Below are 14,680 nucleotides of genomic sequence, written 5' to 3'. Positions count from 1 at the left end.
AAGTGTAGAACAAGAAATGCCGAATACGAAAGCGATGTAGCTTTCATCCAAAGAACATCCTCCCACGTCGTACAGGAATGAGGTTCAGATTTGTGAGGATATAGCATCGACCTACAGCAAAATGTGGGCACCTACAGAGGAGGAGAAATTAGGAGTTGGTGAGTTGATTTAATGTATCACTTGCAAAAATATGAATTTTACATTTTATGTTGTTTATTTACACCATTTATTTTGGAAAGGGGGGGGGGGGGGGGGAGCAAATGGGCCATCATTTCATGGCCATGTAAGCAATCTCAGCTAATTTTTCCTGCATGGTTTGTTTCGTAGGCTACTGGCTAGATAACATTGCTGCTACAATCCAATGATAATGAATTAACATCTTCAGGTTTTCAAGGTTAAGTTTACTCTATCAAACCAATCAGGATTAATGGAAATTGTCTACATGCACTGAGCCCAGGCTATAGAATTACGCGCATTTCCTGGCGCTTGTTGATCAGAATTCTGGCAATTAGAGGCCATTCTCTCAGCGCAAGCTCTGCTGGCTTCACGGCCTGACATCATCTGACTAACCCTAAGATCTGAGACCATTTTGTGAGATAGCCTTGGCAACCGAGGGTAATGTGGAAAACCCAAACAGCAGCAGGGCTTAGTTAATCTTTTTTTTTTTAGATCGCTGAAATCACAATCAGACATGAGCTACTATGGCACATCGGAGAACCTCCAACAGGTGCGGGGAGGCGAGCTTCAAAATGCGGGGGTGTTGCTTTCCCGTCAGAACATCAACACGAACGAGTCCCAGAGGAGCTGCAGAGCAAATCTTTTAAAATCAGCGGTCTTTTCTCACCGTATCAGACCTATATTTTTGACATTTGTCAATAGGGAGTTAAATATCGACCGATACGCTGATGTGTGAGGCTTTGATAGATCATGAGATGACCGTAAGAGTGTTGCTGTCTATGGTGCTGAAATGTACACTCGTGTACGCGCTACCAGCAGTAGTTGGGGGTTTGCGATTGTGCCCATGCTTCAAATGAGTCATTTTTCCCTCTCAGTGTAATCGTGATGTTATCAGCGCATCAGCAAAGGAGCTGCTTCGACTCGATCAATAATTTAGAATGATGTTAGGAAAAGTCTCACACAATCTTACAGAAAAGATGAGAGTTAATGAAAGCTAACGTTCCTCTCCATATGAAACTTCTGACGACATTATGGATCTAGTCTGATCTCTACGAAACTGGATACTAATCGTAGTCACATATATTTTTCGTAATCACTTCAAAAACCTGTCAATATATTGTTTCACTGGTATCAAAACTGAGCTTCCTCTTTGTGGCAGAATAAGATAATATTCTAACCATGTCCTACAATTTATAGTGCAGTGTGTGTGGGGAGTGGGAGTGGGGGTGGGGGTGGGTTGTGTAGTCATGCATCTTTATAAATCTCACCTCATAGACTCTAATAGGCCAATACTTTTTTCACTCCTTGTATTATCGCTCTGTCTTTATGTGTTATCTCAATATCTGTGCTCTGAATGTATATAACACATTGCGCTGTTAGGGTAGTCAACCATTTGATAGGTTAGTTCGTTCTCCTAGCCCTTTAGGGCAATGGAAGATGTTGATGATCAGTGATGTGCTCAACTAAGGTTTTCATCCAGACAGAACAGTCACCTGCTGCTGTGAATATGAATATGAAGAGCTAGTGGTTATAGAATTATGTTTTTATGTGATGTCAAATGAGGTATAATGGATAATTCCTGATGGAGGGTCTGTGTATCTGTGTTTGTAATGTAGATGTAGGCCTACTGTATGTTAGTAACCCTGCAATATGAAAGAAATGGAACACCTTTTACACTTCAGTTATTTGATATAATTATCCCCAAAAGCAAGTTGGAGTCTTTTAGTGTGATGAGATACTGGAATTTGTAGGGCTTTGTAGGGTTGACAGAAAGCTGTGAGAAGTCTGGGATTACGTGGAGTCATTAGTGTGTGGGGGATGGATGACTACAAGCATGTCGATTCGCATCATAGTGAAACAACCACGACCACCACATGGATGGGGGATATAACAGCTGTGCTGTGTTTAAACAAGTCAAGCAGCAGATATCAGGTCAACTAGCATTTACTGTACATGACATTATAGAATGTTCTTCTCCTAGTTGTTTCGGTAGTGACCCTGAGTGAACTCACTTGGTTACTTTTACTGACTGCTGCTTAAAATAAATCTCCTGCATTGATGCAATGTTGTGAATGTAAGCATATGAAGACAACCAGTTTCCCTGTGTAGTCACACAAAACTTAGCAAAATATTCTTAGCAAACATATTCTTGGTCATTCAGCTAGTCTGAACCCCAGAATTCCTTAATACAAATTAACACTGTAATGGTGACAAAAAAACAACATATTGGTTCCTGTTACTCTTGTGTCTGTACACCATAACATAATTTTCTTCATTATTTTTGTATGTATTCATTTGGGAGATGCTTTTATCCAAATCAACTTACAACGAGAAACAACAATCGAGCTTCAGTATGTTAGGAGACCTTTGAAGGAAGCGCTAAGTACTAATTGTAGTCAATCTGACAAAGTGCAAAGAGTGCAGATAGAAGATGTGGACAGTAAGTGTGAGGGTGTTTGTCAGGGATGTTAGAGGTGTTGAAGACAGAGCTGATCTTGAAAGAGATTCTTTTCTGCTCAGTGTATAATGTTAGCTGAACTGGAGTGATGTCTAGAGTACCATGCTTGTTGTCCTGACTTCGAGTGAACAGATGTCCCATCTACCTGTCAAGCAGAGGGGTAGCACAGCAGGGAGTGTGGATGGCTCACCACTCCACTTTTCACTCTCCTTCATATCATACAGATGAAGTGGATTTGTGGCTGGCTATGATCCCGAGACTCCATTGGTAGTAGAGATGCTAGGTTATGTGGGCTATGTGTTAGTAGAATCAGGGTAACGGTCAGGGCACATCGTACATTTCTCCTATTAGTGATGTCATGGTTAATAGTAGGCTTAGTTAGAGGAAGATTTAGTGATTTAAAATGTAAGGGAAGGTTGGCTGGGACTGTCCCAGCTACAGCACATCTGATTAAAATCACTGTGTAATCACAAAACTCGTTTATTTATACAGGGTCACTAAAAATGCGCCTTTTATGAGGTGCCTTTCAGAAACTGGGGCCTAAACATCAGAGAAAGCTGGTATGTGTTCAGTTTATCAAGGCAGGTAGTGGTTAGTTCAGCAAGGTCTCCTAGAGTATGGAGAAATGGAAAACAGGCAGTCCAGGTGTGGGATTGAGAAACCCTGAGTTATCAGTGATGGTTATAGTCAGGTGTCGTAAGGATGAAGGTTAGCACACATATTAAGAGGCATGCCTCTTGACTAGGTTTTTATGTGTGTCCCAACAAAATGCAACTGCAGACGGTTTGATATGTTGAGACTACCAATGGATTACATTTTTGCATTGCAATTTGATGCACCCTACTCTTGACTGAAGCTGGACATGCTTGTGTGTGTGAGGTTTTGGGTTTCAGAGGTTCTGAAGTATGTGTTTGGTGAGGTGGGTTTGGAGTGTACTGAATGAGATGACAAGGGAGAGAAGAGCAAAACGATCTGATTGAGTTAACTGAGGATGTAGAGCTGGAGATTATCTGATGTGAAGAGATGTGATGACATAGTGTTTTAGTACATAGCAATTCACAGCGGTTTTAAATAAAAGCAATTACTCTGCTGATTGTGTGTGTGTTTGTGTGTGTATGTACACGTGTGTGCACGTACATGTGCATTTGTGTGTGTGTGCGCGCGCATGTGTGTTTGTGTGTGTGTGTGTGTCTGTGTGCTCTTTGTTGCTGCAGGCCATGTGAAGCTACAGCATCTGTCTGCTATCATGTATTGTCATTTTGGAACAACCGCTATACAGAAACACACACACACACACACACACACACATACACACACACACACACACACACACACTCATTCACATACACACACACATACACACACACACACACTCAGCAGCTGCTACTTTTCCAGAAGACTGGGGCTGTGTTTACTCTTCTTCTTATCCATACTCTTTCAAGAATACCTTTACTTCAAGGTATCAGACACTTGGGAGATGGTGAAAACGGAATAACATACCCACCCATATTGCAGACATAAGCATAAACAGAAAAAAGGACATAAATAACTGGTTAAATCCTGGGTCTAATTCTTTAAGCTGGGTATTCCTGATCTCAGCAATTTTGATCTACTGTGCTGTGCCATCATGCATGATTGGGGGGTGGCTGGAGGTTGGCCTTGTTTCATAACTATGGCAAGTCCTTATTTTCTCTCCACCACTATGCTGGCATCGCCGCCGCCAGGAAAGTAAGTCCAAACTCTCCATTTGATGCCAGTGACAGTCAACCATCATTATTTGTGCGGTGACATCACTAATTATGGGAATTCAGGGTCTTGAGAGCGTATGCCTTAGTAATGCCATCAATCAACATTAGGTTCTTCCCCATCATTATTTTTTTTATTTCACTCTGTATAAGTCTATATTTGACTATCTGTGGTTGTGCATGTGTGTGTTTGTCTGACTGCGTGTCTGACTGCGTGTGTGTGTGTGTGTGTGTGTGTGTGTGTGTGTGTGTGTGTGTGTGTGTGTGTGTGTGTACAGACGTGGATGTCATCTGACAAAGGAGATAACCTACTGTTAATGCATATATTTTGTTGCTATAGTTACTGCAGTAGGAAAATTGAGGCCTGAGGCCCCTCCCCCACACTGGGCCTCTGCAACTGTTGATTGGTTCATTATCGTCATGAGTCATGGACCAGTCCTCCTAAGGCCTGTAGTGGGGAGTATTTGTGTACGCATATGTGGGTTTAGTGAACGTCCGTGGACTCTTGCCATAAGGAAATAGATGTGACTAAAATAAACACTTACACCACTACAGCTTCTCCAGTGAGGGAGCCTCTACCGCCGGGATGAATCATCCTAGCACACATAGGCAAATGCTCACCTGGGCCCGTATTTCACAACGCATTTTGTCTTACCACTTAGTACTAAGTACTCCTAAGTCACACTAAAATCATCTAACTAAAAGTTTCTTGTAGATCCTATTCACAAAGCTGCTGAGACCAACTTTTACTAAGGAAAAGCGGGAACTCCTAAACTGAGAGAATAGGTGCTGTCCACTTAATCTGGCGGTGCGCAGTGCTGACTTAACGTGATACATGGTGGACTTAACATAGTGCTTACTGGTATGAAAATTTGTTCTACTTTCACCGGCGTTGTGGAATGTCACCATGTCACATAACATTAAAACCTTGTGAGAGCAAGACCAAGGTCGTTTCTGAAGGCAAGCGTTGCAGTTCCTCTCCATGTGCTGTACGAGCTTGAACACACCTTCATGACCTCAGAACATGGAGTGTGTTTCATGATGCTTCAATAGACCTCTGAAGATGAACTACAAAACAGGGCAATAGTGTTTCATGTCAGAGAAATTATCTCTATGGGAATATTTGAATAATCACACCTGCCAAACCTGCCAAGTCAGTAGTCCTTTACTTTTGTCATCTGACTTCGAGTGCATCCGGTAATTTTCGATGTTGTTAAAGGAGAACTCGGGTATTTTTTAACCTGGACCCTATTTTCTCATCTTTTAAGTCCACATTTTTACTAGGACCAAAAACAATCAAAACATTAGGACTGTTTTGCTTCCAGTCATATTCCATAGTGTGTTTAAAATTATTGAAGAGAAACAGACACAGGCCTATCTCTGTAGGAATTACATGTTGTCGGACACTTTTGAGAACATTATTTATCCCAACAATGATTTATTAGATTAACTCAATAATTCAGTCATCATGTTTGTTTTAATGAAAAGGAAAATAGAATGTACAACTGTATTGACTTTAAACAACAATAAGAATCAGAATACCACGAGATCAGCCATTAGTCACGTCAGTTGCAAACTATAGCGGAAAGGAGAAACTCCTCGGCTCGTCTGTTCCAACTCCTTACCGACTGAAACCGGCTGTTCACGTTGACCATCAGAATTCAAAAACAAACTGCACCTTAAGACTCTGTTGTTCATGACTGATGTCAGGTCCATTGCATGAGCTTTCTTTCAATGACCTTGGCGATTGGTTGCTGAGTGACAGGTCTGTGAGTAGCCAGGACTCACACATTTTATTTTTAGGAGTTTCTCCAAAATCAGCAAGTTAGGAGCTACTTTTAGCCTTTCACTTTTAGCCGGCTTTGTGAATACAGTCCCTGGTGTCTTTTTTTTTTTTTTTAAGGCCTGGAACCTGCCAGTTTTCACAACATCTGAAGAACTGCCACATGCACACACACACACACACACACACACACACACACACACACACACACACACACACACACACACACACTCATCATCTGGATTACTCAACCAGTTAAAAGCTCTGCTCTGAGAGGGGGGTTCCCAGTTCAAGTTAGGCTTTTCCGCGCTTTATGTGAAAGTTTCCTTGAAGCAGGTAGATGTGAGAGCAGAGGGAGCATTTTGAGTATTTTCAGTTGAAAAGAACCCATTTGTATGGCATATGTAATTATATTACACATAAAGCTTATATTGGTTGTGATAAATACATTAAAGTCATTAAACCTACAACAATTGTCTCCCTATATAATATAATAGAGTAGAAAAGCCTTTATTGTCATTGTATTTGCATACAACGCAATTTGGAGTGCTTCTCCTGTTGGTGCGACGAGGGACAACATATAACACAGCAACAACATATAACACAATATAACAACTATCTAAAAACAGTAGGAATAGCTTTAAAAATATATATATATTAAGAGTTCAACAAAGTGTGGTGGTATAGATTAAAGTACTTCCCTGAGGAACAATAAATACATTAACAGTACTTCCCTGAGGTGCTTTACAATAAATACAGAAACAGTTTTGTTTATGCACATGTGTAAGGTGACTGAGATGGAATGTGTGACTTGTAGTCAATAATGTGATTAATGTTTAGTGCATGTCTGTATTGAGTGTTCTGATGGCCGTCGGGAAAAAAACAGTTCTTAAGACGCGTGGTCCCTGCTCTAAAGGATCAGTATGATCTGTACCGTCTGCCTGAGGGCAGGAGAGTAAGCAGGTGGTGGCCTGGGTGAGAGGTGTCTTTCAAGATGTTATTGGCCCTGCTAAGGTAGCGGGAGCGGGCAATGCAGCCAGTGATTTTTTGGGCTGTGTTGAGACCTTTTGGAGGACTCTCTTGTCTGCTGCAGTGCAACGGGAGTACCACGCCGAGATGCAGTAGGTCAGTACACTTTCGATAGTGGTGCGGTAGAAGGCCACCATCAGATTACACTCCAGGTTGTTTTTCCTGAGTACTCTTAGGAAGTGTAGTCGCTGCTGGGCCTTTTTGACTGTCTCTGAGGTGTTGGCAGACCATGAGAGGTCATCTGTTAAGTGGGCTCCTAGGAATTTGAAGGTGTGGATCTTCTCCAGTCCACACAGTCCCCGTTGATGTAGAGTGGGGCCGGATCTGAACTTTGCCTTCTGGAGTCCAGAAATAATTATTTTGGTTTGTGGTGTTCAGTGACAGATTGTTGCCTGAGCACCACACTATCACGTCAGTGCGGCGTTATTATTGTCATTATTGTGAGGATATGTCATTGGGATAAACCTTTTAAGCATTTCCATTCTTTTGTTTCTGAAAAAAAAAAAGATCTTAGACTTAGGCAACAGTCAGAGCATAATGATAATAGGACTTAAGAAGTGGAGTGGAATTAGGGACTATATACGGCATTGCTGTTATGATTAAACTAAAGGGAAAACAAAGCACTCCTTAGTCCTTGGGCGTTTTATGTAGTACACCATTTCTTGTTAGTGAAATCCCTCAGTATTCATGGCCTATCATGTCAGAGCATGTGAATGAAAATCCTAGCCTTTACCTGCTGGACTCCATGAGCAACACGCATTGATTATTGGGGCTTGCTTATTATAAATTCTCCACAGACTGTTACTTGTGCTATTATCAGGGGTTCACAAGTAGTTGTGTGCTCTTTCTTGCAGTGATCTGCAGCTTCCGCAGCTCTGTGGCTCAGGCACTACTTCTGGAGATCGGAGAGATGGTTCAGGTTCTGGAGAAGTGTGAGGGTGAGTCAACTGTTCAAGACTACAGACAAAGCCAATGGAGTTAAATAATGGACTTATAATATTAATATTCTTTAACAATGACCAGTAATCATTCATTGTGTTGGATGTGTACTTTGCAACATCACACAGTGTTATTTCTGTTTTAGGATGGTACAGAGGCTTCTCCATCCGAAAGCCTACAGTCAAGGTATCACAACCAAATTCTTGTCTGTGTGGATATAGGACATATCATTTCACTAGCATAGAGTTGCCAGTTTACATGTAAGATCAACTGTCTTGTGTTACATAATAATGAAGCGTATGCTAACATGCTAACTGAAACAACGTCTGGCTATGTCACTTTGTGTTAATAAGTCTTTAAAGAAAAACTACTTCATATGCAACAAGTTTTGGTGTCATCTTCTAATTAATTTGTTATATGGTCATTTGAAGGACAGATAAATACACCAGACATTCCTACTTGCCATCCAGGATATGCCCTATGTAGTTCTGTGTTCCTGGATGGAACACCCTGTGAAAATGTAAGAAGAGTTTTCACAACGTGACATTGCCAACTATATTGCCAAAAGACACCAGTTAGCATGTTAACAAGCTTTTATCAGTGGTTTTTACATGCTTTTTAGGTAGTAAGCTGATTAATTTTAGACTTAAACTCCATACTGCTGCTTAAAATGTGTCAATTGAGATTCATCGCGATTTACTGAGTTTAAGAGAAGACCATGAGGGGAACTGCATTCATGATTTATTCTGCTTCTTTTTTAAAAGGGAATCTTTCCTATCAACTATGTACACTTGAAAAAAGCCATTGTGAGCAACAGGGGGTGAGTGCACACTGGTCGCTCACACACACACACACACACACACACACACACACACACACACACACACACACACACACACACACACACACACACACACACACACACCACACCCACACCCACACACACACACACACACACACACACACGCACACACACACACACACACGCACAGAGTCACATGCGCATCACACATGCACACAAAAAACACTGAAATGCTCAAACTGAAATATGTTAGTTCATGTAAGTTATTTATGAAGAACCTGCTTTGTGCATTAAGGAGACAAACACAATTTCTCCATACTGATATGCCTCCAGGTCTTCCCTGTGGGTTGTCATGTGCTTAAGGATCACAACCATGATTGCACTTGATCTAATGGGGACTGTGTGTGTGTATGTCTCTGTGTGTGTCACAGGCAGGGGGAGACAGTTGTTCCTCTGGAAGATCCCATAATAACAGAAACCACCAGTACATTGCAAGAATGGGCAGTGTTATGGAAACAACTCTATGTGGTAAGATTTACAATGTGTTTAACACTGAAGAACAATCTTTGTCTGTCATTGTATTATTTTATATTGCAGTGTGTGTGTGTGTGAGTGTGCGTGTGTGGGGGGGGCTGTCTATGTGTGAGTGTGTGATTAAGGCCTTTTGGAAACTGTAAGAGTAGCAGCGTTGCCTTGGTGATATAGGGGGTTGCATAATCTCTCCCAGAGCCTTTAAACAGGAAGCGAGCCTCAGGCTGTGCTGATGTAACATCCTGTCAAGCAGGGCTAATGTGTAGCTATGATTTCTGCTGCCTTGTATATATAGTCTCTCTTTCTACCTCTCCTTTTCTCTCAATCTGCCAACCTATTCTTCCCATTGCTGAGTTACATAAACAATAAAATACCCAAAATATGCTTTTGAAATAATACAGAGACTGACCATATCCAGTGTGATTCCCCTGGGGTGTGGAGTTGAAATGTGGCTTATGATTGGTTGTTGCAGAAGCACAGAGTGGAGCTGTTCCAGAAGCTCCGTCAGGTGATGACCGAGCTCATTGACCTGCGCCGGCAACTCATCTCTGGTCACATGACCCAGGAGCAGACTCGTGAAATCAAGCGCCATATCACATTGCGACTGGACTGGGGCAATGAGTAAGAACCATCCCTATAAGGGGTTTTCTTGTCTACATGTCTGGTTGACTGTTGGTTTTCCCCCGCCAGTACAGTGTCATGACATGTTTAATGTAAGTTGCTGAGACTTACTTACACATTAATGTTTTTATATTTAAATTTATATATATATATATGTTTTTGCCCATGTTAGCCATATAACTACCACTGAACTATCACAAGCTGCCTGAATATTACCAAAAAGAGCTCTTACGTAGGAAAAAAAAATATTCAAAGAAATGATCATAAACCTTCCGATAAATAATGATTCATAAATATAGTGTAGATAATTAATAATTCCATATATGGCCTTAAATTCAAGTCAGACAGTTAATTGACCATTTAAAAGTGTAATTTTAGTGTTTGGAATAACATTGGGCTATCTTTACACGTACTTTCAAATCTGAAACCACTTAGCCAGGTTTTGATATGTAGCGTGCAAAATACAGTGTATACAGAGTATTTTAGTTGAATCGAGGGAACCTTTCAGCTCAGAATGTTGTTTTGGACTGTTAATTACATTCAGTCAGGACAATTTTCAGCACATGTGGGATTTGTACAACTACATATCAAGGCAATATGGTAGAATGGGAGTATGAAGCCATGCCTCGACATAGCAGGGAAAGCAGCAAGAAACTCCCTCAGCAGCAGCCGAACAGATTTATCAGAAACAATGCTTATGAGAACTACTTCATTAAGATTATACTCATTGGTAGCCAGTTATCCAGGGGAGAACAATTGAACAGGGACTGATGGCGGAGAAGTGGAGAAGTCAGAAAAGATGCAACATGTTATTAGAGGTAACGTTTTCAATAGATTGCCAATGTTGTATTCAAGAAGCACAAATTAACTAGTCGGTTGCTGAGGAGCACTTGAAAGGCTGATAGCTGAACAGAGAACAGATGGAAGCGGAGATGGTGGTGGGTGTTTAACGCGGCTGACAGCCATGCAGTTGAAAGGCGGCTGATGAGTGAATGACAGGAGGCCTGAGAAAGACCACCCAGACATGTGTCTGAAAAGGGCTGGTAGGCGTCATGAATCGGCTGGCAGCACCGTTAACAATGAACATTGCTGTAAAGCACCATCAAAGATGTAAATCTCAACACTCCAAGAAAAAAGCCTAAGAGAACAGTGGAATAAAAAAACGTCCCTTTACTGAAGAAACTGTAGGGAGAAGATGGGATTGGGATAGTTCTAGCATAGTGTTGAGAGAGGTCTAGTTACAATAGCTGGACAATGTGAGGTAGATAAGGAAAATGAAAACTACTTTGTGTTCTTCATGAACAAAGATATATGGGCCAGCAATCTTCATGAACAAACAACTCTTCTTTTGCAGACACCTTGGTTTGGACCTTGTACCCAGAAAAGAGTTTGAGATGGTTGACGCAGAACATTTCAGTGTTTCTGAACTTTATAAAATGGCAAGTATTTACTGTGTGAGGATTAATATGTTATATGTTATATATGTATGTATGTGTGTGTGTGTGGGGGGGGGCAAAAGTCCATGCTTGCATACGTGGTGGCAAAATCAACTGTAAATACTCAGAAGAACATGTAGGAAATGTTGCTCTGTATATGTACATACTGCTACCATTTCTGTGTGTGTGTGAATGTGTGTGCGCGTGTGTTTGCGCATCTGTATTTATGTGTGGGTAGATACTAGTGATCCAATTATCAAATCACCCATAAGAAGGTGACTCATATGCGGCCAGAGCTTTAGCATAGACATACTGTATAGCGTTTCTTTTGTGTGTGCGTGTGTGTGCGTGCGCGTGTGTGTGTGTGCGCTTATGTTTGATTGCTTGCGTATGTGTCTCTGTGTGTGACTATGTTCCATATTTGATCTGAACATTGCAGATTTTCTGAGTATTGAGGTCGTATGTGTATAATTTTCACATGGCGCACTGCATTTCTTGGACAATAGAATTGTTTTAGAAAGTTGAAACTTTTGCTTAACTATTTACAGCATTCGTCCAGTAGACACTGCGGTCAGCCTAGTCAAACCCAGGTAAAAGCAAACACACCACTGGTGAGTGAGTGAGTGAGTGAGTGAGTGAGTGAGTGACAGCATACAGAGATTTTGTCTAATGGTAGCCCACACATGATTTGCCTTTTTTTATGTTAAACACCTTCAGATTATGCATTGTTCTTGCTGAGATGTTCTTGATACCCTTGTATCAAATTTTGTATATTTGTATATTTTTGCCACATGTGTACTATTTAATTACTTTTAAATGTATTTCATTTTGAGAGACTAATCATTCGTAAGCTCATTAACCACTAGCTGGTTGATAACCTCGTTCAGGGAGAACCTCACAAGCGTCATGGTGAACCCGTCCGTGCCCCGGTGGCGCACCACCTTTCTCTGAACCTCAAGAGCTTCACGTACAACAGCATCAGTGAGGACACAGATGTCCTCTTCAGCCTTTATGATGCCCGAGACAACAAATGCATCAGGTAGGAAAGACATACAGACAGAACCATTGAACTTACACGGAGAATACAATGACTGCTGCCGATTGAGCTTGAGACCAGCCATTTTATATTCATGTGTAGTGCATGCATTAATCATCTACCGCTCAGATGGGTATACCATGGCGGCTTCACCTGTCTTGAACTGATCTGGAGCATGAGGTAGTTCAGACTGAAAGTGAGGCCTTTGGTCCATCTGCTTAAACATGGGGGTGTTCCGCCTTTCAGTGAGAAATTTCTCGTGAAGCTGAATAAAAACGGCGGGCCGAGGCATCCAGAGAAATCCGACGGACTGTGTGCTCTTTTCACCGTAAGTGGGCCTGCTAACATTATTCTAGAGCTATCTGTGGGGTGATACTGCTTTGTAGATGCACTTTACGCTCTTCTTATGTAAACAAAATATTACCATCTATTTCTTTTCATGGCTTCAAATATCATAATGAACTTATAAGATAATGATTAGGGAAAAAACGCTCAATTATTCTGTGTCAAGATGCAGTGTTTAAGCATAAATAGAAAAATCAGACCATGCAGCCCCGGAGGCTAACCACAACCCAGCTGATGGGAGGAGTGCTTTAACTCCGTTTACTCAGCCTCTGTGGGAGAGGATGAGGGAGGAAGCCCAGGCCTTCTGTGGTAATTCTGGTTTCCTTCACAGGATCTGAGCAGTAAGGACATGAAACGGGATCTCTACATTGTGGCACACATTATTAGAACAGGTAAGCCACTCGGCTGTGGATGATGGGCCTACCTGACTTGTTGTTAATATAGGGAAGCATGAAATGTGAGTACAGCCCCGGCCTTGGACTCAGCTGAGAGTGGTGAGAGAGCTGAGAGTGGTCGTGGTCTCATGTTGGTAATGTTCTCTAATTTTACAGTTAGCATTTTCAATTGGATTGTGTTTGCTGGTGCCTCCTGTGTCTAACTGACGATTACCTCCCCATTAACGCAAGCAAGAGAACCTGATCCTTTTGTAACTCAATACAACACATCTTATACCCTCCATGAAATGGATTGTTTCTCCTCTATTGATTGCATCCCTTTTGCAGTTCCTTTATATTACGGATACAATTGACTATCAATGTCTGTGTATTGTTGTCTTTGAAGTATACCTTTTAGTGCAATTAAAGGAAACTATTTTGTATTTCTTTTGTCTGATTTAATGAGAGATGAATACTCTCTGAAGTAGGGGTTTAAAAAGTGCTTATCACACTAGCGCTCCTTCATTTCCTGTTTTTTTAGGCCGGATGTTGCTGAATGACTCCAAGAAAGGCCCCGCACATGTCCAGTACAGACGGCCGTATGGCTGTGGAGTGCTGGCAATGACTGACGTCTTCACCTCCATCACAGACCCAAGGGAGGAGAAGGACTTTGTGATCAAAGTCTTCACGTGAGTTGGACTGACCTACATAAATGCGAATGAATTAATACAGTATAGTATATAGTATGTATAGTAGAGTATAAATTATTACATTTAGCATTTAATACATAAATTAAAGCTTTATGAAGCTAAGGACACCTGTGCATAAAGTGGTGGGTAAATTAATCCCGCTTTGATTTCGAACTAGGTGCAATAATGAGAACGAATGGTACCAGATTCAGGAGAACATCATCCGCAAGTCCAACACCAAATACTCTGCTCCCAGCACCAACTACGGTAAGCATTATCATTATTATTATATTATTATTATTATTATATAGCTTCACATATGATGTGTGTGTATACATCTTATTTTGTGTGTTTGTATTTGTGTGTGTGTGTGTGTGTGTGTGTGTGTGTGTGTGTGCGCGCGTGCATGGTCTATATCTGTATGTATTTAATTGTGTGTGTAGGTCTGATAGTCTCCCTGCAGCTGTTTCGTGGGGAACTGGAGGCGGTGCGGAGGGAGAACCCTCACATCATCACCCGGGGAGCTGTCACCGCACGCAAGCTGGGCTTCCCTGATGTCATCATGCCAGGTGAACACTCACACAATCACACACAGACACACTGTACTAGCCATTAGCACAGACTTACTTCATTGTCAAATGTGTGTGTGTGTGTGTGTGTGTGTGTGTGTGTGTGTGTGTGTGTGTGTGTGTGTGTGTGTGTGTGTGTGTGAACA

At 41.5% G+C, this 14,680-nt stretch overlaps 1 protein-coding gene across 1 annotated transcript in view; it reads left to right on the top strand.

The window, feature by feature from the left end:
• Positions 1–121: 121 nt before the first annotated feature.
• LOC308378809 (dedicator of cytokinesis protein 3-like) overlaps positions 122–14,680 on the top strand; it is a gene marked incomplete at both ends in the record, with an annotated part of 35,565 nt that continues 21,006 nt past the window's right edge. The window contains 14 exons of the mRNA XM_080855807.1: positions 122–158; positions 8,047–8,130; positions 8,277–8,317; positions 8,896–8,951; positions 9,365–9,461; positions 9,937–10,085; positions 11,440–11,524; positions 12,070–12,111; positions 12,409–12,560; positions 12,804–12,885; positions 13,234–13,294; positions 13,818–13,965; positions 14,144–14,232; positions 14,409–14,534. Coding sequence (XP_080711933.1) covers positions 122–158; positions 8,047–8,130; positions 8,277–8,317; positions 8,896–8,951; positions 9,365–9,461; positions 9,937–10,085; positions 11,440–11,524; positions 12,070–12,111; positions 12,409–12,560; positions 12,804–12,885; positions 13,234–13,294; positions 13,818–13,965; positions 14,144–14,232; positions 14,409–14,534 — 1,249 coding nt within the window. The remainder of the gene's footprint in view (positions 159–8,046; positions 8,131–8,276; positions 8,318–8,895; positions 8,952–9,364; positions 9,462–9,936; positions 10,086–11,439; positions 11,525–12,069; positions 12,112–12,408; positions 12,561–12,803; positions 12,886–13,233; positions 13,295–13,817; positions 13,966–14,143; positions 14,233–14,408; positions 14,535–14,680) is intronic.

This window comes from Sprattus sprattus (assembly GCF_963457725.1).
Source record: "Sprattus sprattus genome assembly, chromosome: 18".
Taxonomy (NCBI): Eukaryota; Metazoa; Chordata; class Actinopteri; order Clupeiformes; family Clupeidae; genus Sprattus; species Sprattus sprattus.
Note: the sequence above shows the minus strand (reverse complement) of the source record. Positions and strands in the feature narration are given on the sequence as shown.